This window comes from Mastigoproctus giganteus, chromosome 3 (assembly GCF_048544385.1).
Source record: "Mastigoproctus giganteus isolate SK-2022 chromosome 3, ASM4854438v1, whole genome shotgun sequence".
Lineage (NCBI taxonomy): Eukaryota > Metazoa > Arthropoda > Arachnida > Uropygi > Thelyphonidae > Mastigoproctus > Mastigoproctus giganteus.
Window position 1 is genome coordinate 50,639,877 of NC_143577.1, and position 24,647 is coordinate 50,664,523.

Here is a 24,647-nt window from a genome sequence, read left to right on the forward strand (position 1 = left end):
ACGATCGCCAGTATGGATTCCGTCAGTGTCGATCCACTGGTGATATTCTGGCTTATATTACCCATTTATGGACTAATTCAATGGAAAGGTTCGGTGAAACACAAGTAGTTGCTCTTGACATCTCAAAGGCTTTTGATCGTGTTTGGCATAAAGGTCTTCTAAACAAGCTTCCATCTTATGGTTTGCCAACTGTTTTTAGTAATTGGTTATCTAGTTTTCTCTCTGATCGCTCACTGAGGGTGATGGTAGATGGCTCTCTGTCTTCTAACTTCTCCACTAATGCCGGTGTCCCCCAAGGTTCAGTTCTTTCCCCCACTCTTTTCCTCTTGTATATCAATGACCTTCTTCCATTGACTGGAAATCCTATCCATAGTTTTGCCGATGATAGCACATTGCATTCAACTTTCCATTTTGAGAAACCTTGTCCAGCTCAATCAGCTTTAAGTTCTCGAAAATCTGCTGCCAATTCCTTAAATGCCGATCTTCAGGTAATTCTCCAGTGGGGCAAAGACAACTTAGTTGATTTCAACCCTTCTAAAACTCAATCTTGTCTTATATCTCGCAAAAAGGATTCTTCTGCTCCTATGCTTATCTTTAGTGACACTCCGATTTCTAGGCAAAATGATATATCTCTTTTGGGGATTACCCTGACTTCTAATCTCTCTTGGCACAAGCACATTACAAATATTGCTTCCTCTGCATCTAAAAAACTTGGTTTTCTCTTTCGCTCTCGCCGTTACTTTTCTCCCAAACAGCTGCTCACTCTGTATAAATCGCAAATCCGCCCTGCCATGGAATATTGTTCCCACATCTGGGGTGGTGCCCCCAAAACCTCTCTCAGGCTTCTTGATTCCATTCAGAAGAGGGCAGTTCGGTTAATTAATGATTCATCTCTAACAGAGTCTCTCCACTCGCTGTCTCATAGACGCACTGTTTCTGCTGCATGCCTCTTCTACAGATACTTCCATGGGCACTGTTCTTCTGAATTGGCTTCTATAATTCCCGCTCTCTCTTTCAAAACAGTCCGAACACGTGCCGCCACCAGCCAACATCCATTTACTGTCCAACTTCAAACCCACAGAACCAACTTTTCATCTTCCTCATTTATTCATTCAACTGCCGTTTTCTGGAACAACCTTCCTTCATACGTATTTCCTGAAAATTACAATCTACAGAAGTTCAAGTCCAATATCAACAAATATCTTCTTTCGTCTTCTCAACCTCCAACCCAAGCACGGTACTAAGTACTATAGGTTTAATACCTCTCGTGTTTGGGGTTCTCATAAAAAAAAAAAAAAATTCATAATCTTATGCACTGTAACACTGGACAATGCAGCGTTGAGTCTGTTTGGTGTGAAATAAGTACTGGGAAAGGAAAAACGAAAGTTGGTTTGTGTTATAGGCCTAATGAATCTGATGAGTATAATGAGCAGTTATGCAGAGAACTTTCCAGATATTGACTGAAACTTGTGGAAATGAGTGTTGGTAACTCACACACTAGCAAGACTTTTCAGGATTTTTTGGATGACTTTTTCTAAGCAACATGTTCGAGAGGCAACCAGAGGGAGTAATACTCTTGATCTGATTATCAGCAGTGATTATTCATGCATTAAGAATCTGCAGATAAAGGAACCACTGGGTGACAGTGATCACAATGTACTGATGTGGGAATTACTTAAAGATGTAACTACCATTAAGGCTAAAGGAAAGGGCTTTTGCTTTCATAAAGGTGACTACAGAGGTCTCAGACAGTTTTTAAATTCTGTACAGTGGGATCAACTGATGATGTTATCAATGTTGAATTCTAAATGGGAAGCCTTCAGGGACTTAATTTTGGAGGCTACTAGGCTTTTCATTCCAACTAAGAAATACTGTTCAAGGTTTAGGCCTAAATGGATGTCAGATGAATTAATGAGGCTCGTGGCAGAGAAGAAAAATATATGGGATGAATATAAAGTATCAGGTGACACAGAAGCCTATGGCAGGAATAAACTAGTCTGTAATCAAGTCACAAAGGAGGCAAGCGAAGCCAGATTACGAGAAATCTTTGGCAAAGAATGCAAAGAAAAACAGCAAAGAGTTCTTTACTTATGTAAACTCCAGAAGGAAAGGGATGAATCAGATTGGACCACTTAACATAGATGGGTTGACTATTGATGATCATGCTCAGGTAGCTGATAAACTGAATGAGTATTTCGCATCTACATTCACACATGAGGAGTTATTCAATGAGGGGAGTGCCAGAAGTTTATCAAACACAAGCAGGGAGCTAAGTGATTTTTTAATAACTGAGAGCAAAGTGCAGGAGAAATTGTTGAAGTTAAACATAAGGAAGGCACCTGGGGTGGATAGGATCTATCCAGTTATATTAAAGGAGGCAGTAAAGGAAGTAAGCAAACCCTTAGCCATAATTATGAGAGCTGCCTTGGAATCAAGAGAGGTCTCCATGTACTGGAGGTGTGCAAATGTATCACCAATTCACAAAGGGGGTGGTTGAAAAGGTGACACAAGGAACCACAGACCTGTTAGTTTAACTTGTGTTCCAGGGAAAATAATGGAATCACTGGTTAAAGAAGCATTGCAGGATCATCTAGACAAGACTGCAGTAATAGTTAAGGCTCAGCATGGGTTTGTTAAAGGGAGGTCTTGTTTGACCAATTTGATTGGATACTATGATGTGGTCACAAAGGAACTGAATGCCAAAAATAATTTTGATATCATATACTTGGATTTCAGGAAATCTTTTAATACTGTTGCACATGGAAGACTGCTGTACAAATTGGAGTGGTATGGCATTAAGGGTAAGTTGGTACAATGGATAAAGGGATGGTTGAGTGGGAGACAACAGAGTGGTAATCAATGGACACTGCTCTTCATGGACAAATGTTATTAGTGGAGTTCCCCAGAGTTTGGTGTTGGGCCCATTGTTGTTTTGTATATTCATCAATGCTATTGATGAAGGTATATTAGGACTAATGTCCAAGTTTGCAGATGATACAAAGGTTGGCAGGGCTGTTAATGATTGTAAAGACAGTATGCTACTCCAAATGGATCTAGATAAGTTGGGCAAATGGGCTGAGAAGTGACAACTGAAGGTTAACATTGACAAATGCAAAGTACATATGGGTAGCAATAACCCAAGAGAAGTGTACCAACTGTGTGGTACTACACTCAGGGAAGTAGATAGTGAAAAAGACCTGGAGTTAATTGTGTAGTCAAATATGAAGTTCGCTGAGCAGCTCAGATGGGCTGCCAGGGCAGATCATGGAGTCTTGTAAATGATATATAGGAATTTTGCTAGCAGGGATTAGGGAGGTGATTATCCAGTTATACAAGGCAATGGTCAGGCCACACCTTGAGTACTGTGTACAGGTCTGGAGGCCTCATTTTAGGAAGGATGTAGAGTTTCTAGAACGAGTACAAAGAAGGGCAACAAGATTGGTGAGGGGAACAAAGGGGTGCTCTTAACAAGAAAGGCTTAAGTTCTTCAAATTTAAGTGCCTGGAGAGTAGGCACCTGTGATGTGATCTGATTGAGGTGTATAATGCCTTGAATGGGTTGAGGAAGCTGAATGCTGATGGGATTCTTCCTCTTGCTCAGATAAGAACCTGAGGGGGCACAGTTTCAAATTGAGGAAAGATAGTTGTAGAATAGATGTGAGGAAATTTGCCTTTAGCCAGCGGGTAGTTGATTGGTGGAATAGGCTTCCATCTTTTGTTGTGGAAGCTAATAGCTTAAATAAATTTAAGGCTGAGCTGGACAGGCATTTGGAATGAATGAAGGGGTGAAATGGGAGGGTTTTTTTTTTTTTTTTTTGCCTGATGCTGCATAAGCTTGCTTTCTTGCATTGTATGCCTCTACTAATGCTAATATCTGATGGATATGTCTGGGTATAAGAGCATGACTCATCTCTCCACAGGACAAATTTCTGTTGATCCATGTTCCATAGTTCCGAGTGCCTTGCATCATAACAATCAAAAGTATGAATTTATTTTTTTCGTGAAAGGCTTGTGGGCTGCAGCTATTCTGTGAAAATTCATCACATGCAGTTCTCTACATATCAAGAAAAAAAACGTTTACATTTGTCTATGGCCATGTGAAACTGCAAACTCAGAATTTTTATAGTCTAATGGAGAAATGAGATAACCTGAAGATATATCCACCCATGTCAGTCAGCATTTTAAATCTACCTGGTAATTTCTTGAGCTCGTTATCTCCCCTGGACTTCCATTTCTTCAACATATTTTCAATTGTGAACTTTTTTTTTGGTCCTTCATGATAGATAGTATATTGGTTTTGCCATTTGTTTGGTGAAGTTTGAGTTAAATTTCTATTGACAACTGGGGGAATTTCTAGAGTCCTCTTTAATCAAGGCTGTAGTTAACTGATCCCAGGTAGAGGAATAAAGTTTCCCTGTGGTTATTTCAGATTTTCAATTGGCACAACATGAAAATTGGCTTGTAAACACACACACACTGGTGCTGACACAATACTCAACAGTGGTCTGCAATATTGTCTAGGTCAGCGTTTCCCAAACTGGGGTCCGCAAACTTTTTTCTAGGCTTGTTCTAGGCTTAATCCTAAATGGATGTCAGATGAACCAATGAGGTATGTGGGTGGGAAGAAGAAAAATTGGGACGTGTATAAATTATCAGGTATTATAGAAGCCTATGATAGATATAAACTAGTTTTTAATCAAATTACAAAGGAGGTCAGGCAAGCTAAGGCAGATCATGAGAAGTCTCTGGCAAAGAATGCAAAGAACAGCAGTGAAGACTTCTGTGCTTATATTAACAGTAGAATGAAGAGATTGAATTGCATTCTGGATCCCCAATTCACAAAGGGGGATCAAAAGGTGACATGAGTAATTAGAGACCTATTTGCTTAATGTCTGTTCTCAGGAAAATAATGGAGCCATTGGTTAAAAAGGTAATGCAGGACCATCTAGACAGGAATGCAATTATACTGTGGTCACAGCATGGATTTGTTGAGGGGGTGGTCTTGTCTAACCAATCTGATTGGATACTATGATGCAGTAACAAAAGAGTTGGATGCAAAAAATAATTTTGATATCATATACTTGGATTTCAGGAAGGCTTTTAATACTGTTGCATATAAAGGACTGCTGTACAAACAGGAACAATGTGGCATTAAGGGTAAGCCACTGCTATGGATAAAGGGATTGTTGAGTGGAAGAAGACAGAGAGTGGTGATCAGTGGACACCGCTCTTCGTGGACTAATGTTATTAGTGGAGTCCTCTAGGATTCAGTGCTGGGCCCATTGTTGTTTTCAGTATTTATTAATGATATTGATGAAGGTATATCAGGCTTAATGTTTAAGTTTGCAGATGATACAAAGGTTGGCAGGGTGGCTAATGACAGTAATCAAGGTGAGCTACTGCAACAAGATCTAGAAAAATTAGGTTGGTGGGCTGAGAAATGGCACTTGAAATTTAGCATTGACAAATGCAAGGTACTGCATATGGGTAGCAGTAATCTCAGATTAGCATACTAACTGTGTAGTACTACACTTAGGGCCAACCGGGCTAGCCAGGTGGGTAAAGTGCCTGCCTGGCAACCCAAAGGTCATGGGTTCGAATCCCGCCTCGGGCTTGGATCAGAGTAAAATACAAAAAAACTTTTGGAGGTGCATTATGGCCACAGAAGCCGATGCGCCAACAACTAACAAAAAAAAAAAAAAAAAAAACTACACTTAGGGAAGTGTAAAATGAAAAAAAAAAGACTTGGAGGTAATTGTGCAGTCAGATATGAAATTCTGCGATCAGTGCAGACGTTCTAGATATGCAGAAACTGTGTCAGCAGGAATAAGGAGGTGATTATCCCTTACAAGGCAATGCTTAGGTTGGATCTTGGATACTGTATACAGGTCTGGAGACCTCACTTTAGGAAGGATGTAGATCTGCCAGAATGGGTGCAGAGAAGGGCAACAATATTGGTGAAGGGAACAAAAGTGTGCTCTTACCAAGAAAGACATCAGTTCTTCAAAATGTAGCGTCTGAAGACAACCTTCAGGGAGATCTGATTGAGGTGTTTAAGGCTTTGAATGGATTGAGTAAGCTAAATGTTGGTCATTCTATCTCTTGATGAGACTACATACACCGATAAGCCAAAACATTATGACCACCTACCTAATATGATCTTGGTCCTCCTCGTGCAGCCAAAACAGCTCGTACCCAGTGAGGCATGGACGTTACAAGATTTCTAAATGTGTCTTGTGGTATCTGGTACCAACACGTAACCAGCAGAGCCTTTAACTCCTGTAAGGTCCGTGGTTTGAGATGCCAAAGATTGGAGTTGCTGTTCCAATACAAACCACAGATGCTCGATGGGATTGATGTCTGAAGAATTTGGAGGCCAGCGCAATACCTGGAAGTCTTCTTCATGTTCCGCAAACCAGTCTCAAACAATCCGGGCAGTGTGGCATGGTGCATTATCCTGCTGAAAGACAGCACCACCAGAGGGGAAGACCAGTGCCATGAAAGGGTGTACCTGGTCAACAATGACCTTTAGGTAGGTGGTAGCCAACAGAGTGCCTGGCACATGGATAACTGGACCCAGAGTATCCCAGTAGAGCATCGTCCAAAGCATGACACCGCTGCCATTGGCTTATTTTCGTTCCACGGTGCATCCAGGCGGCATCACTTCCCCAGGTAAACAATGCACATGTACCAGGCTGTCCATACAGTGCAACAGGAAACATGATTCGTTGGACCAGACGATCTTCTTCCAATCACTCAAGGTCCGGTTTCGATGGTTGCGTGCCCATTGTAGGCGCTGTTGCTGGTGAACCGTGGTTAGCATGGCCACTCATAGCGGCCTGTGGCTACGCAGCCCCATTTTCAGCAGGGTTTGATGTACTGTGTGTTGTGACACATTACGTCCGTCACCAGCATTCCAATTACTGGTGAGTTGCGCCACAGTCACCCTTCTGTTACCACGTGCCATCCAGGAGAGCCTTTTCTCACCTCGAGCATCAATGAGCCGTGGTCATCTTACACCATTGTGCTCATCCTTCACAACGAGTTACCATGTATTGCACTACCTCGAATAAGTAATGCTTAACTAATAGAGAAGACTATTGTTACTTATTTTCAGTGGGCACCACCACCCAGACGTCACCGTTTCAAGGCTCATTGGCCTTTCATTTTACCCTATATTATATAGATTATTATATATGCCTATATTTTTACACCTATATTATATAGATTATTATATATACACCTATATTTTTACACCTATATTATATAGATAATTATAACTCTTAAAAATATTATGCCCTATTGCATTGAGTCTTACTTAAACATTATCACGTACACCTTTTGACATCTCTCATATTGTGGGATTATCTTCTCAACTTTTACACCTCTATTATGTTTGCAATACCAGGGTGCCTGCCCACCCACCAATGAAAGGCCAACAAGCCTTGAAATGCTGAGAATAAGTAACAATAGTCTTCTCTGTTAGTGAAGGATTACTTATTTGATGTAGTGCAATACATGGTTTTTTTTTTTTTTTAATACATGGTAACTCATTGTGAAGGATGAGCACAATATGAGATACAGTTGATATGATGCCCTTTACACTACTATCATAGTTTTTTCCTTTAAGAGTTGTCTGTGTTTTTACACCTACATTATATAGAATTGAAATGTGTATATGTAAAGGGAAGTGAATAAAAAGAAAACATGAAGATCAAGCAATATAAAATATTTTAATTTGATTGTCTGCTATTTCTTTGAGCAAGTAATTAATAAAAATGATACTTTCATTAGGTTTCTGGAAATCTATTCAGACCATTAAAAAGAGATATAAAGAAACTATTACAAGAATTATAAAAGGGTTAATGCCCTATGTAAAAAGAGTTGGATTGGTAAGCGTACAAATATAGTACTTTCTTTCACTGAGTAACAACACTGACAACCATATGAACTCTACGAAGCAAATAGCCACACATCAGAGTTCAAGAACAAAACGGGATGTTACGATCATGTTGTTATGCAATCATTTCTACAGCACATGCATAAACCTTGATAACACAAAAAAAAATTATAATGTAAACGAAAGTACCAGTTACCACAAACTGCATTTTTTCTATGTATATGTCTGATTGGGGCTTTATAAAACTGATAAGCATTATCTGAATTATAATAATGTTATCCATGATTACAATAAGTGGCTTGCACCTTAGAAAGGGTGTAATGAATATGAATCAAATATCATATATGAATCAAATGTTTAAGTACTAATGTGTAATAGAATAAAAATTGTGGAAATATTTAAGCCTAAAAGGCATGGAGGGCCTTGAACATTTTTAAGCTTTTTGACCTTCAAAATATACAAAGGCTGCCTAGATAAACATCTTTTGGCCTTGTTTTAAATTAAGAACAAACCAAAGTTTGTGGGTAACTTTCTGAAAAGTTTAATTTCAAAATACGATTTACAAATTGGTTATGTTAAAACTCTTTGAACTCCATAAAATTAAATGCACATTTTTGTTTGTTTAATAGTATGATGTCTACCATCAGTTGAAAACTTGCTAATTCAAATAAATAAATTTGCGGAAGTAATAAGTTTTGTGTAGTATATTCTTTTGATTACTGTCTTATATGTATGTCTTATGTCATTAGTTGAGAATTTTTGTTTTATATATATTTTTTAGGATATCTGGGAGGATTTGATGGCAGTAATCAGTTTGATAGAATTGGGGGAAGTAAGTGGTCCAACTTTAAAATACTTTAATTAATATGGAGGCAGGCATATATATTTATACAGTATCTTTTTTCCCCCCAGAAATAATTGTGTGTGTGTGTGCACACATGCACTGGTGAGGGCATATGTAATATGTACTTAATTTAAGTTGAACTCATTTAACTAATAACTTGTTAATTTTCAGCATTATTTTGGAGGTCAGAACCCATAAAAGTTAGTGAAGCAATGCAAAGAAATGGGTGTGCACATGAAAAAATACAAGTGGCAGGCAACAGTTTTTACAGTAATAAAGGCGGAGAAAGTGTAAAAAGGCATAAATTTCGTAGGACACTGCTTAAGACTACGTATGATGAATTACATGGAAAAATAACAGCTTATTCATGCATGAGCACAAAATTTAAAAGAGAGGGGCTAGTTTAACTATCCTCATTTGATGGAGAGATGACAGTATGTCATGAGAGGTGCATTAACATTCAAAGACTCCTCAGTCTTGTTAAAACATAACTCTTATAAGAAAACAATTTTTCAATTGTATTTCATAATAAAAATAGTTTTCTTTTTTCTCTTATCAGAATTATTTAGTCCTCTCAGTGATGGCAGGAACTTCTGAAAGGTTTATCCCTATGTGACATTTTCGTATTATTACTATTTTCCAAGCAGTCGATAAATTAATCAGCCACAGGTAAAAGTGAAGGGTTTTCTACAACCAACTTCAGGTTTTCATCCTGAAAAATAGGTAAAAATCATAGAATACATGTTATATGCTGAAGAGTAACATAAAATATCATACTGTTGTAAAACAGCAGTGCTCTTCTTTTCGTTATTTTCCTTTGTCATGCCATTTTTATCTTATATAATCAAGAGAACGCATGCGATACTGATTCAGTATATTGAATCTTGATGATCTTAGTTGTCTTGGATTATTCAAAACAACCCAGTAATTGGTGTTAGTGGTTTCACTAAAATTTTTATGATTACTTTTGTGTGTGTTTATGTAACAAGTCTTAAATTAGAGCTGTTTGATTTTGTATTACTGTTTTCCAAAAAGAATCCATAGTACACAAATGGAACAAAGGCCAAGTAAATCTTTGCAGCATCTTTCACACCATTTAGTCCAGTGGTTCCAATTCAGTGCCTGTAGGCACCATTGCACCCGCCAAAACTTTTTTCTTTGAGTGCCTGCAGGAAGAAGTCATAATGAATAATGGTGGCCATAATATGGTTAGGAAACATATGTAAGATTAAAAACTCTTGAGGTACATCAAGGCTATTCATATGCTAAGGCATATCACAAGGTTTGTAATAGCATCCCACCCAAGAGTTTGTAATAGCCAGCATTCCACGAGGAAGTAAACTACTTCTTGGTGGGATACTAGTATCTCTTATGTGTACTATGCAGGTAGTGTGGGAATGCTGCTTACTGTTAGTTACTAGTAAACTTGTGAGAGCACAGTGTGACATGTGGACTGTACTTTGTGGTTTATTATACAGTTGTGCCCTCGTATCCGCTGATTCAGTTACCTGCGGTTAACCACAGAAAAAAAATGAAAAAAACTTAACACTTACTACTCACGTGTCCAGTACGATGCTTCCCTTTATTTTTTATGATGTTGATTTTAAATCGAATAGCTTCCCTTTGTCGCGTATGGTTTGGTCACCAAAATTATACTGGTTCTTTAGAGATTTAGCGGATACACCGTTTTCAAACTTTTGAATAATTTCAAGTTTTTGTTTAATTTGAAAGCATAGCTCTTGCATTTGCCCATCATTTTCATGATTTCTAAACAAAAAAAAATAGTTACTATAAAAAAAAAAAATTCCGACATCCTTGACGTGAATAATGAAACAAAATTTGTCTTTTTGCGGTGCGACGGAACACAACAATCAACATGACGCACTAAAAAAAAAAAGACATTTGGTCTCTCTCTCTTTTTTTTTTTGTTTTGAGTGGTAGGTGTGAAGACAGCAGGGGTTGCAAGTTAATAGGTACACTAATCTTCCAATGACGACTTATAACGCCAGTTCTTGTCGCTTATTTACAACTTGCAAAATATCTGTTTTGGTTGATTTTTTTGGTTGATTTTTTGGTTGATTTTTTGGTTGATTTTTTTTTTAAATTTAGTGTCCTAAAGTGTCCCAGTTAATCCAGTCCCAGTAAATCGAGAGTCTGCTGTACTTTATTATTACCATATTTAATGTTGGTAATGTCTTACTGTGTGTTTAATTTATCAATTAAACTTGATTATATGTATGTATGTATGTATGTACAAGAAAATCACGTTATATATGGAGTCAGCAGGTGTTCGCTTATATACGCAGTTTCAGTAGTTAATACGTTCCAAGACCATGATAGGTCTTGGAACGTATCCCCCCCCCGCGGATACGGTGGTCTTACTGTACATTGAGTTTCTTCTCTGCACAATTAGTACAGAGAACTAATTGTGCCCCAAATTGAGTGATTGCTGCTCACTGCTCTTTCATGAACTTTGAAATGTGCCCATAGGCACGAAAAGGTTGGAGACCGCTGATTTAGACATTCACTGTACTGGGCAGTCAGAAAGCTTAACCTTTACCTTTATAAAATTTGTGCATTATGTGAATGATTCCTCAGAACAATAAGTGATACCTTGATGTTCTGGAAGTCAAGATTTTTACAGATAATGCAAGTTTCATTTTTCTGGTCATGTTTATTTGTGGAAAACTGTGTTTGTTGTATTCCACTGAATTTGTGACATGACCATACTGTAATTGCAATGAACTGAACAAACATTTTGTTAATCATGTTAGAATTAAATGTAAAAATAAAATTCATATTGTAAAAAGAAAAGTTAAATTTTTGTATGCTGTCATTTGTAAAATTTATATATATATATATATATTTTTTATTTTTTTTTTATTTTTAATAATATATAGCATTGTAGATAGTTACCTTAGTTATGTCATGTAAATTTCATATGTTAAGATCTGGGATTATAGTTCAAGTTTAATTTTTTGCCACTTCACCACCATTTGTACCACTGTTACAGGAAGTAAAATCCTAGCAAAGAGGATGATTGAAGGAGTGATAGTCAGGGTGGGCTGTCCAAGGGTGCAAGGGGTGCACTGCTCCTGGGTGCCAGCATTCAAGGGGCACCTGAAACTTACATACACATATGAAGAACATTTTAAGGTAGGCACCAAATATCAGTTGGCACCCGGGCACCACATACCCTAGGAACGCCCCCAATGGTAGTAAATCTATGTAGTTAATGGCCAGTGATAAAACAGTCAGAAATCTTGGCTAGTGCATGAGTGCATTTAATGATGTATAATTAAAGAAGAAATTGGTTTGTTTGATGTTCATTACTGTAATTTATTGTAGATAAAATTAATTTCTGCTGAAAACTGCTGTTGATCTTGAATGCAGGCATTCTGGATACTATTGAAGTTAACAGTTCAACTGGATATTCATGCTTAAAGTATGTGCAACAAAAAAAAGCACAAAAGACCTGCAGTGCCAGTCAGCTTTTTTAAGGTGTTTTTAATTTAAAAAAAAAAAAAAAAAAAGCCAAGAATGAAAGATACAACATTGAAATTTAAATGTCGACTAACAGAATTTAGGTTTACAGACAGAGTGAAAGCTAGAAATCCAAAAGAAATTTATTTCAGTCATCAGTGGCATAATTAGAGAATAATATTTTTAAAGCTTGTGAAGATCATGGGTCCACATCAATTTGGTGCAAGACAGTTTGTTGTACGATAATTTGGTGCACAAAATCATGCACTGAAAGACAGTTTGACAAATGATATTTTGCTGTATGTGCTGATTTTTTGGTGAATGATATTTTGCTGTATGTGACAATTTCGTGAAAGACAATTCGTGTCTACAACAGTTTGGCATATGACAATTTGGTGTATCACATGGAGATCAAAAATTAACAAAATCAATGAAGTAAATGGTTCAGGAAACAAGAGAAATTTTTGCGACTTTAAAAGGAGGAATGCAGAAATTTAGAAATAAAGAAAATAATGTATTTTTTATCCATTTATTTTGTATAAAAGGATTCCACCGATCCTTCTCGTAAGCAGGTTGGAAAGTGAATACATGCCTATTTATGCATGACTCCATCCATATTGTAACACCTTTAATGTAGATATGATTATTTATTAATTATTTTTTAACATATCTACTCAGTTGAATCTGCTATGGCCCTGGTGAAAACTTACTGGGCCAGAGTGCTTTTCCATGTAGGGGACTCGAACTCCAATTCCGACACCTACAAAGTCTCCAGGGACACTTACCTGCCTACCCTTAATCTGTTCACAGTGCTAGCCTACTGCTGAACTTCTTTCAATAAAACTATACCATGGGTCACAAACGGAACATCAGAAGATTGCATTACCTATTAATGATCTCTACCAGCATCCATTAATGATCTCTACTTCTAGTCTGAAACAATTCCCCCCTCCATATGTATTTCCTTAAAAATGGAACTTGCAGAAGGAAAGTAAAGTGTGAACAAGGTTCTCTTGTATCCCAAGTTTTAACCTGCCTGTGGCACTTTTTTAATAGGATCTCCTAAAAAAAAAAGTAGAATGTGCAGCTAAGGCAAAGAAAGCCTGCACGAGAAGCACACAAAAGTTCGATGAAATTTACCGGTAAAAGTACTTTGCTGTAACGGCATTTGTATTGTTGCTCGCTCAGTAAATGTGGGTGTTTACTGAATGGTAAAAAGTGGGTGTTATCGGTCTGGAATAGAAGTTGAATCCCACGGGAGCTTGAAACCTTCCCAAAGTGGAGGTGGGTAACCTGACCTTTTTTCTTTAGACTCACTAATTGAATCACGAACAGAGTCATATTGGAAGTTCTGGTGCCGTAAAAAATGTTCGTAATGTAGTTTCACCATTAAAGTTTTTCGAAGTTTGCCCTGCTTCTCGTGTGGGCTTCCTTTGCCTTTTTTTTTTTTTTTTTTTTTAATAAACAATTTATCCACTAGTGATTCTAAAGAAAAAAGGTCAGGTTACCCCTCCCCCACTTCGGGAGGGTTTCAAGCTCCCATGGGATTCAACTTCAACTCCAGACTGATAACACCCACTGTATGTTTACCGAGCAAGCAACAATACAAATGCCATTACGGCAAAGTACTTTTACTGGAAAATTTCATTGAACTTTTGCATGCTTCTCGTGCAGCCTTTCTTTACCTTTGCTGAATGTGCATTAAAAATTGAAGGTTGATACTATGTTCCATTAAAAATATAAAATATCAAGAATAGTATCATGATCATTAAATTCACCATTTACAGCACAGCACGTTGAAAGTTTGCATTTTCTGTCTTACTTTGCCATACATCAAATTCTTCCAAACAATTCACTGAATCATCTTATTCACTGAATTGTCAGAGCCACCAACTGTCTTTCACCAAATTGTCATACACCAAAATGTCACATACAGCAAAATTTCATTCACTAAATTGACTTGTACACTGAACTGCAATGCACCGAATTGTCATGCACAAAACTGTCGTACAGTGTCATACAGACCTGCATTGAATTGACTTGATCCCAGAGATCACATGAGGATAAATTGTTTAAAAAGAATTTCTTGTGTGAAAGGCATTTGTGAGAATTAACTGTAAATTCAAGTTAAAATTAAATACTTTTCACCAAGTAATTATCGAGAAAAATTCTTCATTTATTGATTTTAAAGTAATAATAAAAAAAGAGGTCCAATTAATTCAGCAATCTGATTAATTGTGACAAAATTTTAAACCCACATTGGAATTAGTTTTCAAGTCTAGGAAATACTTTAAATCAGTATCTGGACACCTGCAATACTAGTAATGGAGTGTAATTGTTTCCCAAAATTTTAGATTTGAAAATGAAGCCCCAAAGCAGGGCAATATTATGATAATTCAGGTGGCACTGCTGGTGTGTGTGCTCATTGTATATATGGCCATGAATAATAATAATAATAATTATTATCATCATTATTAGTAGTAGTGGCAAATGTAGGAAACAAGGTTTCTAACATCATCAGGAAAAAAAAAAAAAAAAAAAAACCACTTCATCTGACCATCCTCTCTAAAATATCTAATTCCTTCTTAAATTTATTCAAACTGTCCACTTCCACAACAGTAGATGGTAGTTTGTTCCAACAATCAGATACGCTCTGATTGAAAACAAATTTGCACACACCTATCTTGCACCTACCTTTAAATTTTAGTTTATGTTCCTTTGTGTGTACTGTTCAAGAAAGCGTATGAATATTATTATTGTTAACTTTACTCAGTTTTTTTAAATTTTAAATTTAAATTGAAAGCATGTAAAGCTCTAGTGGTAGGAGTAAGTACCCTTTTTGTTTGTGATTAATTTAGTTGTTTTTCTCTGCACTTGTTCCAAGCCTCATTTTTCATAAAATTAAGCTTTTAGACCTGTGTGCAAGATGCAGCCTAATCATTGCCTTATACAATAGGATAACCATGTCCTTGTCCCTGCTGGCAGAGTTCCTGCATATCAGAGTTCCTGCATAGACTGCTAAAGCAGCTCATGAGAGAACCCCATTAGCTGTTTTAGCAGTTTGTCTGTACTACTCAAAGCACTTCATATTGGACTGTACAATTAGTCCTAGGCCACTTTTGTTCTCCACAACCTTGAGTGTGGTACAACATAATTGGTATGTTATTCTGGGATTATTCTGCCTGTATGCAGTGTTTTGTATATACCAATGTTAAATCTCAGTTGCCACTTCTCAGCCAATCTGTCTAATTTTTCTAGGTCTTGCTGCAATAGTTTGTCATGACTGTTGTCACTAACCACCTTTCCATTCTCTCACCTTTCTACCACCATCCTTTTAATTCCTTTGTAACATATGCAAACTTAGACAATAAGTTTGATATGCCTTCATCAGTATCATATCTAAATATTATAAACAGTACTGTACCCAAAGCTACTCCACTAATAACATTAATCCAAGAAGAGTAGCACCTATTTATAACCACCCTCTGTCTTCTGCCACTCATCCATCCCTTTATCCATATCAGTAACTTGCCTCCTAATGCCACACTGTTCCAATTTGTACAGCAGCCTTTTGTGTGAACACTGTCAAAAGCTTATGCGATGTCAAAATTATTGTTTGCATCCAATTCCTTTGTGAGTGTCATAGTAGCTAATAAGATTGTCCAGAAGTAGAATCTCCTTTTAACAAACCCATGCTGTAATTTCTGTATAATTCCATTCCTGCTAAGATGGTCCTGCAATACTTCTTTAACCACTGACTCCATTATTTTTCCTGCAGCAGAAGTCAGGCAAACAGCTCTATTAATTGCTCACATCACCCTTTGATCTCCTTTGTGAATAGGAGAGACATTTACACATCTTCACTTTATAGGAAACTTCCCTGAATCCAAGAATTCTCTTATAATTATGGCTATAGGCTTGGTTAACTCTTTTGCTGTTTCTTTCAATATAAATGGATAGATCACGCCACCCCAAGGTGCCTATTCACTTTTAGCTCTAGCAATTTTTCTTCCAATTTTTTCTCAGTTATAAAAAATCATTTAGTTCCCAGTTATAATTTAGTTATTTCTGGTGTTTCTATTCCAAAAAAACCTCTTAATGAACAAATGCAGATGCATAATATTTATTTAGTTTGTCAGCAAACTGAATAAGATCATCAATAGTTATGCCATTAATATCTAGATCGCCAAAGTTGTTCATCCTTTCCTACTAATGTTAACATAAGCAAAGATTTCTTTACTGCTTTTCTTTGCTTTCTTAGTCAAGGACTTCTTATAATCTGCCTTAGCTTGCCTATACCCCATTAGTGACCTGATTGCAGATTACTTTGTACTTATTTTAAGTTTTCATTTTGCTTGATAATTTATAATCATCCTACACATTTTTCTTCTCTGCCACAGGCCTCATCAATTCATGTGACATCCATTTATGTCTAAACCTTGAATTATCTCTGGATGGTATAAACAACCTTAGTAGATTCTGTGATTACTTCCCTAAATGTCTTCTATTTAGAATTGTTTAAATTCTAATCAGTGGTACCAACGTCATCAGTTGGTATCACTGATTAGAATTTCAAAACTGTCTTGGGCTACTTTAGTGACCTTTAAGAAAGCAAAAGCCCTTTCCTTTACCCTCGACAATTGTTATATCTTTATGTAGCTTTCACATCACTATATTATAATCAATAAATAATATACATTTATCTGTATATTCTTCTAGCTCTAGAAGAATATGAAATTTGGAGTTGCTGCTGATAATTATCAGCAGTGACCCTAATTAGATCAAAAGTATCACTTTCTCTTGTTACCTCTGACATGCTACTGTAGAAAATAGTCTCCAATAAATCCAGAAAATTTCCACTATTGTGTGAGAAACCAATCCACAAGTCCTGATCAGTATTTGGCAGGTGCAAGTCCTCCATTATAAGACATTCCAACCTACTGATCCACTATATCTGTCTATATAGTTGTTTGACATTGCACTGGCTGCCCTCATCATCTCCATGCACTGCCTTAGATGCTGTGCTTCTTAGCCAAGTGCATTTTCCTCCTCCCCTCCTGTCCTTCCAATACACATTGTTAAATCATTTGTTAGGTGGTCCTGAGATTAAGTTGATCTCAGGTCTCCTTTATATTTTGTACAGCTGATTGCTCTTTTCTCTCTCTGTGCTGTTAGATTCTGCAGACGGGAATATTTGTGTATAGTATATATGTTTGTTTCCACAAGTAATCTTTTACAGGACCAGGGTATGTCTGCCAGGGGCTAAAGTTGATGTTGTTGAGGGCAGATATCTTTTAAGCCACAAAAGGTGATATTGTTGTACACGTTGACACTAATGACCTTAAGAGTAAGAGACCTGCAGATTTACTTAACAAGTACAGGTCGATGCTAAAAAAAGTCGCGAGTTACGGTTAAATTTGAAAGTGTCTGCAACTCTGCCCAGACACAATAGGAGGGAGTATAATATGAGAGCCCTGTCAATCAATTCGGCCCTGGAGAGATTGTGCAAGGCTCATGGGGTAGGATTTTTTTCAGCATGGTCTGTGCTTGCAACAGGAGAGACTGCTTCTATAGGGATGGAATACATCAATAGTTATGAACCCAATCTATTCAATAGTCTTGAATAGATTGGGTTCAAGGATATTTGCTGATGTTATCAAGGCATGTTAGGTGGGTCGGAAAACTGGTAGCTTGGCGGGATACACCAACTAAAAGATTAACAGTAGCCGCAGGCAGAGGTGAAAGTGATTCTTGCACTGCTTCTATTGTAATGAGCAGCAGCCTAGAGAGCAAGTTGCTGGGGATTTCAAGAGCTGCTGGGAGTCATCGTGGAACAAGTAAGTACATGGGCTGTTTTAGGGTAACCAAGAGTAAGAACAGGTGCATGTATACTTGCATGTACATCAATGCTAGAAGTATAGTAAATAAACTTGATGAATTTGAAGTGCTGATCGAGGCATCAAAGGCAGATATTGTTGTGATATCAGAAACATGGTGTCACACATATAAGCAGTGCAGAATTGGAATTTGGGGAGAACAATGTATACAGAAAGGGTAGGAAGGGAGGAGGGGTTATGCTGTTAGTTAAGAAACACATAAAATCTAAAGGAAGTGCATCCAGTTGACATGGGTGGACAGTGCAATGTTCAGTCTGTTTGGTGTTACATAAACACTGGGAAAGGGAAAATGAGAGTAGGAGTGTGTTATAGGCCTAATGACTCTGAGTACAACAAACAGTTGTGCAGAGAAATAGAGTGGGCCAGTAAATCAGAATGTCTTGTAATGAGGGATTTTATATTTCCAGATATTGACTGGAACTTGTGGGTTGGTCACTCGCACACTAGCAAGACTTTTGTCGATTTATTGGAGGATTGTTTTCTACAGCAACATGTTCGAGGGGCAACCAGAGGGAGTAATACTCTTGATCTGATTATCAGGAATAATTATTCATGCATAAAGAATTTGCAGATAAAGGAACCAATAGGTGACAGGAATCACAGTGTACTGATGTGATATTTACTTAATGATGTAACTACCATCAAGGGTAAAGGGAAGGGTTTTTGCTTTCTTAAAGGTGACTACAATGGTCTCAGACAGTTTTTAAATTCTATACAGTGGGATCAACTGATGAGAACAGTGAATTCTAAATGGGAAGCTTTCAGGGACTTAATCTCGGAAGCTACTAGGCTTTTCATACCAAATAAGAAATACTGTTTTAGACCTAAATGGATCAGACCTAAATGGATGTCAGATGAATTAATAAAGTTCATGGCAGAGAAGAAAAATACATGCGATGCATATAAATTATCAGATGACACAGAAGCCTACAGCAGATATAAGGTACTCTGTAATCAGGTCACAAAGGAGGTTAGGCAGGCAAAGGCAGATTACAAGAAATCCTTGGCAAAGGATGCAAAGAAAAACAGCAAAGAGTTCTTTACTTATGTAAACTCTAGAAGGAAGGGGATGAATCTTATTGATTCACTTAGCATAGATGGTTTGGCTATTGATGATCCTGCTCAAGTAGCTGATAAACTGAATGAGTATTTTGCATCTACACTCACACATGAGAAGTTAGTTGTTCAATGAGGGGAATCCCAGAAGTTAATCAAACTCTAACAGGGAGCTAAGTGATTTTGTAATAACTGAGAGCAAAGTAGAGGAGAAATTGTTGAAGTTAAACGTAAAAAAGGCACCTGGTGCAAATGGAATCTATCCAGTTATATTGAAGGAGGCAGCGGGGATAGTTAGCAAACCCTTACCCATAATTATGAGAGCATCCTTAGATTCAGGGGAGGTCCCCATGGACTGGAAATGTGCAAATGTATTCCAATTCACAAATGGGGATGGGTTCAAAGGGTGACACAAATAATTATAGATCTGTTAGTTTAACTTCTGTTCCAGGGAAAATAATGGAATCACTGGTTAAAGAAGCATTGCAGGATCACCTAGACAAGACTGCAGTAATAGTTCAGACACAGCATAGGTTTGTTTAGGGGATGTCTTATCTGACCAATTTGATTGGATACTATGATGTGGTCACAAAGTAACTGGATGCGAAAAATAATTTTCATATCATATACTTGGATTTCAGGAAAGCTTTTGATACTGTTGCACATGGAAGAATGCTGTACAAATTGGAGTGTATGGCGTTAAGGGTAAGTTGCTGCAATGGATAAAGGGATGGTGAGTGGGGGATGGCAGAGATGGTAATAAATAGACACTGCTTTACGTGGACTAATGTTATTAGTGGAGTCCCTCAGGGTTCGGTGCTGGGCCCATTGTTGTTTTGTGTATTTATCAATGATATCGATGAAGGTATATCAGGCTTAATGTCCAAGTTTGCAGATGATACAAATGTTGGCAGGGTTGTTAATGACACTAAAGACAGTATGCTACTGCAACAGGATCTAGAAAAGTTTGGCAGATTGACTGAGAAGTGGCAACTGAAGTTTAACATTGACAAATGCAAAGTACTGCATATGGGTAGCAATAACACAAGAGAAACATACCAACTGTGATGATACTATATTCAGGGAGGTGGAGAATGAAAAAACCTGGGGGTATTTGTGTAGTGAGATATAAAGTTCTCTGAGCAGTGCAGATGGGCTGTCAGAGCAGGTCATGGAGTTTTGTCAATGATATATAGGAATTTTGCTAGCAGAGACAAGGAGGTGATTATCCCTTTGTAGAAGGCAATGGTCAGTCCACACCTTGAGTATTGCATAGATGTCTGGAGGCCTCATTTTAGGAAAGATGTAGAGTTGCTAGGACAAGTACAGAGAAAGGCAACAAGATTGGTGAGAGGAATGAAGGGGTGCACTTATGAAAAGTTCTGCAAGTTGCAGTATTTGGAGACTAGGCACCTGTGAAGTGATTTGATTGAGGTGTATAAGGCCTTGAATGGTTTGAGCAGGCTCAATGCTGACGGGATACTTCCACTTGCTCAGATTAGAGGGCATAGATTCAAATTTAGGAAAGACAGTTGTAGAATAGATGTATGGAAGTTTGCCTTTTGCCTGCGGGTAGTTGATTGCTGGAACAGACTTCCATCTGTTGTGCTAATGCGCCATAAAATCGTTAAACAACCAACCAACCATCCATCTGTTGTTGTGGAAGTTGATAGCTTTAATAAATTTAAGGCTGAACTAGATAAACATTTGGAGTGACGGAATATGGCAAAATGGGAAGGTGGTTTTTTTTTTTTTTTTGATGATGCTGTATAAACTTGCTTTCTTGCATGATATGCCTCAACTAATACTATTCTATATATTTTTGCTGTTTTGTACTTCTCACTTAATTTCTGGAAATGTCTCTTTCTTCTTCCCCTACTTTTATCTTTTCCTTCCTCACCAAATCCTCTGTCTACTATGTTCCTTCTCCTTTCCTTATTTATTCCTTGAGGTTTCCAGACAAGCTGGAAACCTCAAGGAAAATGAAAGGAGAAAGAACAAATTTGTTTCACTAACTGAGGTTTCCAGCTTGTCTGGAAACCTCAGTTAGTGAAACTTTTCAGTTAGTAGTTCCTGGTGTGCCTCCATGTGTTTAGGGATGGGAGTCAGGGGGCTGGGACCAGGTGTCCCCTGCCCCCTGGAAGCGAAGTCACCAGGTGTCAGCACGCAACATACAACACAACAACACATATACAAACATTTCAGCACTGAACACATACATATGCTGGCATTGGCTTCTGCCTTACAGATGCTACAGTGGCATATAGGGGGAACCCTGGAGACTGCCTTAATTACAAACTACATACACTTTGTACACATTGTACTAGCCATATTCAAATTCCACTTCCCTTATGTCTAAGTGGTACCATGTTTCTATTATTCCTACTATGTTCACATTTGATGATTTAAACAGTATGCATATTCATCAAATTTGTTTACTGTACTCTAAGCATTAGTAAAAAAATATATTCCTTCTTTTGAATGAAACTTGACCAATTGATCAAGTTTCATACAGGTGGAGGGAGTAGGATTTACCTTGTGAAATTTTTCAGCCTGGAATACTTCAACCTGGAATACATGCAAATCATCCTGTAAACACACACACACACTTGTACAAGTATAATACATGATAAAGATCATATCAACTAGCATAACATATGAATTGGTGCACTATTATCAAACTAGTTAATGTACCTATTGATCTAGTAAAAGTTTTTATTGGATTTAAATGGCAAGAATCCACTTTTAGTTAACTTAATAAATCTAATTTCATAACATGAAAAATTGTTAATATTTAAACATTTCTGTTATAATAAAATTAACTTTTATTGCAGATTTCGGGCCTAATATACCTGTATGGGCTTTAAGAGCAGTGCCTGCCTTTTTTGGCAGTTTATTAGTTCCAACTGTTTATCATCTTGTAACAGAATTAGGTCTTACACACAGGACGGCTGCATTGGCAGCATCATTGGTTATATTAGGTAGGTGATTGCTCTCTCTATCTTTCAACACTAAAAAAATGTTAAATTAATTTAAATGAAGAAAGAAAGAAAGAAGCTTTTTTTTTATTATAAATGGTTATTTGGTTTTCATGCATGTTAATGTCTCTTCTTCAGTAATTTTACATTGACAGATTGTAAACAAGGGTTAACATGCAGATTTGTTTGATCGTAGGAAAAAAATATATAATATAATTGAAACAGTTTTATTTTCTATTATTGTCTCTGCCCATTTGAAATGGCATCCATCTGAAACAGACTGTTTTGTGCAAAATAAAAGCTTTGTTTTTTCTGGAAGACTTGCTGTTTAGCATGTTAGAAATTCACACATAAAAAAATTTAAGGATTCTATTTCCATGGAAACTGTCAGAAGAAATGTACAAAGTTGGACACCGGGTTCCTGTGCAAAAATTACTCATAACATCCATGATGCTCATATGCACTGACATGTCTGATGAGTTATCCTTTGCTTTTTTGCAACAGATCGACTCATGTACATTTAATGAGCTGAAGGAACTGCATCTTCCAGAATATATTCATTCAACAGTCAAAGATTCCACTAGTTCTGTAAGTAAGGGGGTGGAAGTTACCTGATGACCTGGGTTCTCATTCCATTAGATAGCTATCTCACTGGCACAAGCTATGCCACCATTCTGAGTCATTTGAATCCCATGCTGCAGCAGCAGTTTTGCCTGTCCGGAACAAGTACCTTCCACAATGACATATTTACATCTCCTTACAGGTCTTTCACTGTAGTTCAGTTGGCATGGTATGTTGCCATATTTTACTCATTTGGAGAGATCCAGGTTTGATTCCCATCTTTGACTGAAAGGATTTCCAAAGTTCCTTTCAATCAGGATTGTAGTTGGCCTTCCTCAGGTGAAGGGAGTAGGATTTCCCTATCATGGTTTATTCCACATTTTTCAGTCTGCACAACATGCATATCAGCCTTTCACACATACATCTACAGACAAAATACACCTGAGTATGAACAATACACTTCAATACCATTAAAATAATTTTAATGATACACTTCACAGGGCCATTATTTTCAAGCAGTGGCTTGGTAGCCTCAAAGATGAAATTAACTATTTGCCATTGCCCTCTGAATCATCTGACCTCAATTCATAGGACATTTGTGAGAATTTCTGGAGCTGCACCAGAATAGTGGTTTCTACCATCATTCAACATTTATGAGTTGGTGACTTTCTATGTGGACAAATGGTGCCAAACCCCTTTAGGACATTTCCAGAGGCTTATGTATTCCCTATCACATAGTACCTTCCCATCCTAGCTTATTTTGTCTGCCACTTATAGTAATGGAAAGGCAAAATGCAGGCTTTAACTGGATAGTAAAATGGAGGTATGAAACAATATAATCATGTATATGTATACATAAACTTCAAAAATTTGTGGATGAAAATACATAGAATGTTGTTATTCTGTATAATATTTGTATGAGATAATAATAACAATTAGCTGATGCTGAAAGGACTGGTGATTGACTGCAATAATGGACTGACAGTCTGAGTTTTTTTTTTTTTAATGAAAACCTCAGTCACAAAAGGTATAGAACCTATTACACCATGTATGTATTTAAAGCTGAAAAGAGAGAAGATATTTGTTGGCATTAGACTTGAATTTCTATAGGTTGTAATTTTGGGAATTGATAGTTTGCTGAAGAGATTGTGAAAGGGAAGAAAATTCTGTTTTCAGAAGTTTGATATGAGGTAATATCAAGCATTGACAAAGGCAAATTATGTGATTGAATAGCATAGACACTTTTATAATCTTTTAAAAAAGAAATTACATTGGTTCTAGGTTGGACTTTCATAATGGAGCAGCAATTCTTAACAAGTTACTGGCCATACTGCATGTATGGTAGTAGTGACTGGCTGCCATTGCTCTGCTACAGTGATTGAAGTAACTCCATGTGTAAGAATGTGGCTGTTTGCTGGCTGCTGGAATACCCTGGTTAGCACCAAGGGTGCCACAGTGATTCATATTGAGCTGCAAGAAATATAATTGAATTATCATATATTTAATGTTATTCATATCAACTAGCATAACATATGAATTGGTGCACTATTATCAAACTAGATAATGAATAAAGAAGTGCTGAATAAAGAAGAAGAAAATGTGTGGAAGAGGTTAAATACATTATGCATTGGATAATGATGGTGGAGATAAAAGCAGAATATAAAGCATTAGCATTAGTAGAGGCATATGATGCAAGAAAGCAAGCTTATGCAGCATCAGCCAAAAAAAAAACCCTCCTATTTCACCCCTACATTTGTTCCAAATGCCTGTCCAGCTCAGCCTTAAATTTATTTAGGCTATCAAATTCCACAACAAAAGATGGAAGTCTGTTCTGCCAATCAACTACCTGCTGGCTAAAGGCAAATTTCTGCACATCTATTCTGCAACTGTCTTTCCTCAATTTGAATCTGTGTCTCCTCAGGTTCTTAA

General features: G+C 37.2%; 1 protein-coding gene across 1 annotated transcript in view; it reads left to right on the plus strand.

The window, feature by feature from the left end:
• rt (Protein O-mannosyltransferase rt) overlaps positions 1-24,647 on the plus strand; it is a 207,466-nt gene that overhangs the window by 41,197 nt on the left and 141,622 nt on the right. The window contains exons 4-5 of the mRNA XM_090369975.1: positions 8,681-8,731; positions 22,014-22,160. Coding sequence (XP_090226101.1) covers positions 8,681-8,731; positions 22,014-22,160 — 198 coding nt within the window. The remainder of the gene's footprint in view (positions 1-8,680; positions 8,732-22,013; positions 22,161-24,647) is intronic.